The sequence below is a fragment of the Pinus tabuliformis genome, chromosome 6 (genome assembly GCF_031772625.1).
Source record: "Pinus tabuliformis cultivar Carrire ecotype Pingquan chromosome 6, CPIR1, whole genome shotgun sequence".
NCBI classification, from domain to species: Eukaryota; Viridiplantae; Streptophyta; class Pinopsida; order Pinales; family Pinaceae; genus Pinus; species Pinus tabuliformis.
The window spans coordinates 610,864,921-610,868,238 of NC_142292.1; the positions used below are offsets into that span (position 1 = coordinate 610,864,921).

The window sequence follows — 3,318 nt, forward strand, 5'->3', positions numbered from 1 at the left end:
CCTCATCTCCTTTTGAAGCTGAAAGGGCACGATCGACTACAAATAATAGAATTTCGTGGCTATGATCCTCCTCTTCATTAACGAAGTAACCCTTATGTTTTCTCTGTTTGTTTCTTCCTTCGTCTGCCTGCCTTTTATAACAATCTCTAATCTCATATCCATGTTTCCCACAGTAAAAACATTTCTTGATGGGAAAATTATTAGCAGACATAACTTTAAACGGTCTCTTCTGAAATGTGTTAGCTCCTTTCTGCTACTGCTTCTGCGATTGCTGATGCTGCTTCCCTTTAAACAGTCTCCTTTTTGCCATCAGAGCAAGGTCATTTCTCTGTGATTTCAAAATTTTTCGTCACTCTTCTTCCTGTATCAGAATCCTTGTCAGCTCTTCAAATGAAGGGGCTTTCTCCCTTGCTGATAGCCCTATGATGAATGTCTGATAATCATCAGTCATTCCGTTCAATGTGATCGTGACCAGATCTGAATCAGAAACTTTCTCTCCGATATCTCCCAATCTGTCCTTCAGGTCTTTGACTCTAGCAATGAATCCAGCAGCAGATTCATTCTCCCCCATCTTCAATGAAAACGCCTTGCCTTTGAGTGATAAGACACAGTTTGTATTCTGCATCTGGTATAGGTTTTTGATCTTCGTCCAAATGTCAGTGGCCGATTTACAGTCTCTAATGTGTGGGAAAACATTGTCCTTGACAGACATCTTAAATATGACATTCGCTTTTGTCTCCCTTTTATCCCAATCTTGTTCTTGTGTGGCTGATCCTGATCTCAGCTCATTTCCTATAACGATCGACCACGCATCTGCACTTTCAAGTAAAGTCTGCATCTTGAATTTCTAGTTGGTAAAATTCGATCCATCGAGTTTTCCAGACTCGTGGAGATATGAAACTAGACTGTTATTCATATTAGATTGATAAAATTTCTGATCCTCTGATGAATAAGTCTATCGAACTGAACACTTTCAGGATACTAAAAAAAAATCACCACATACCAGATCCAAACCTCCGTTTTTGCTGAAAAAAAATAAATAAAAATAAAAATAAAATAAAAAATAAAATAAAATAAAAATGAAAAAATAAAAAAATAAAAAATAAAAAATAAAAAAAATACAAATATAAATAAAAATAAATAAGTTATCTTCATGGAGCCACCACCAGGCAAGTCCGATCTACTGCCATCAAATAGACCTAGAACTCCAATGCGCCACCACCGAGCAAATCCGATCTGTTGCCACCGAACAGATCCAGAACTCCAATGTGCCACCACCGGGCAAATCCGATCTGCTGCCACCAAACAGATCCGGAACTCCAATGTGCCACCACCGGGCAAGTTCGATCTGCTACCACCGAGTAGATCAGGAACTCCAATACGCCACCACCGGGCTACTCCGCTCTCCTACCACCGAACAGAGCCGGAAATTCAAAGTGCCACCACCGGGCAACTCCGATCTGCAAAAATTGCATATTTTTCAAAGAGAAAGAGGTTGGCGCTCCTTCGACAGCGAAATGCCCGTGCCAGAAACAAAATCGACGTGAGGCGGGAAATTGGCGCGATTAACGCTTGATTTTCCGCGCCAATTGTACTTTCTGGCGTGTTGGAGCGCTTATCACTCACAAAACCACACCAACTAGCGCATCTGTTCCTTAAAAAATCGCACCAGCTCTTCCTTTCGCACAAAAAATGGCGTGACTATTCGCAACGAAACCGCGCCAACACTTTCTTGCGCTCAGAGATGATTAGTCATCTGAGACCTGTCTTTAGGTGTTACTGCAATCCCCTTGATTCTACAAATTCCGCCACTACAGTTCTGTAATCAATGATGCATCCTAAAAAAAATTATGGCTGTCCCTACTCTGTGCTCTGATACCAAGATAAAAATCAGATTTGAATTAAAAAGAAGGAGTTACAGTTCACAGGTGAGTACTACACCTAGAGACTGCACTCATACAAAGAGAACTCTCTGTACACTCTACTCTCCATCAAATGAGCAATTACATCATTAAGTACATTTACTAGAACTCAGGAAGTTGCAACCAAACTCCTAAACTCTAGGAACAAATCCTAAACTAAGGAGATACGTTACAACTTGTGTAACCTTCTCTCCATTAATACAAAATAGTATTAATTATTTTCATCTATATATATATATATATATATATATATATATATATATATATATTATGCTTTGCTCAGCTATCTGTTTCGAAGAAATGTTTAGACCTATGTCCATATTATAATGTGGTTACACCGACGATTAATCTTTCCATTTGAAAGTTAGAATTTGTGGAGTCCAACCCCTTGTTCGTCGAGAAGTTAACACACACTTAGGGAATCTTTAGGATTTTCTAGATGACTATACCTCGACATTATAACCGAGTGGTGCTAGCTAGATCATTTACTACCAGGCATCAGAGATTTTCTTCCTGGCGCTGCACCTGTACTCCTCTAGATCTAACGGTTGAGAGACAACGGAGCCGTTTCAAGGTAACTACAATGGCCAGGCCGGCTCTGCGAAAAGCATTCTCTCAGCATCAGAAGATAGAGGAGACAAAACAAATAAATTCAGACATAAAATACGAGCTGTGTTTTTTTATTGATCACACAAAACATGATATTTACAATAAACTGGGTTAAGATTATTTAAACTTTTTCTATTAACCACTTGCTTTGACATGCATGCACATGCAACCATAGGTCTATCACTTTACTCGACTTGACTCAACACTCAAATACTCAATCAGTCAATTAAGTAACTCTCTATATTTAACTAACATGCAAGAGTAATTATTATTTCTAACCGCTATGTTCTGAGTCCATTAAATTTTCCTCCCAGTCACTTTTCAGTTGCATTGTCTCTCTCTCTGTGAGACAACCAATTCCAAGAGCATCGACTAGGTAAGGGAAGTGAGAATGGCTTAAGTTAATCAGTTATATCCTCAGTTTAATTCCTACAATCCAACTAACTTGGAGTTTTCCATTTTCCTTGCTGGTAACACTTCCTCCTTACAGCTTTACAACAAACACTCTCACTAAGATATTTCCCCAGAGCTAGACTCAGACGACCAGGCGGGTAAGTTTTTCTTTTTATTTTTTTGTTGGGTTTGTTTTTCATTAAGTTTCCAAGCAATAGTTATTTGTTTAAGCTATCACATTCTACGTCATTTGTTTTCCAAGTTTCCATTTACTTGCGGCAGAAAGGAAAATGAAACAAAACCCTACCAGTGGGTAAGTTTTTACCTCCTCTACTGGCAGTCATCCCATTTGTTTTTTTTATTTTTCCTTTAAAGGGTCTATTTCTTAAGGACT

General features: G+C 38.8%; 1 protein-coding gene across 1 annotated transcript; it reads right to left on the reverse strand.

Annotated features, from left to right (window-relative positions):
• Positions 1-349: 349 nt before the first annotated feature.
• On the reverse strand, positions 350-838 carry LOC149260053 (uncharacterized). The gene has a single exon (XM_089456370.1). It carries the CDS (start codon positions 836-838, stop codon positions 350-352), a length of 489 nt encoding a protein of 162 aa, XP_089312496.1.
• Between the last annotated feature and the right edge of the window lie 2,480 nt (positions 839-3,318).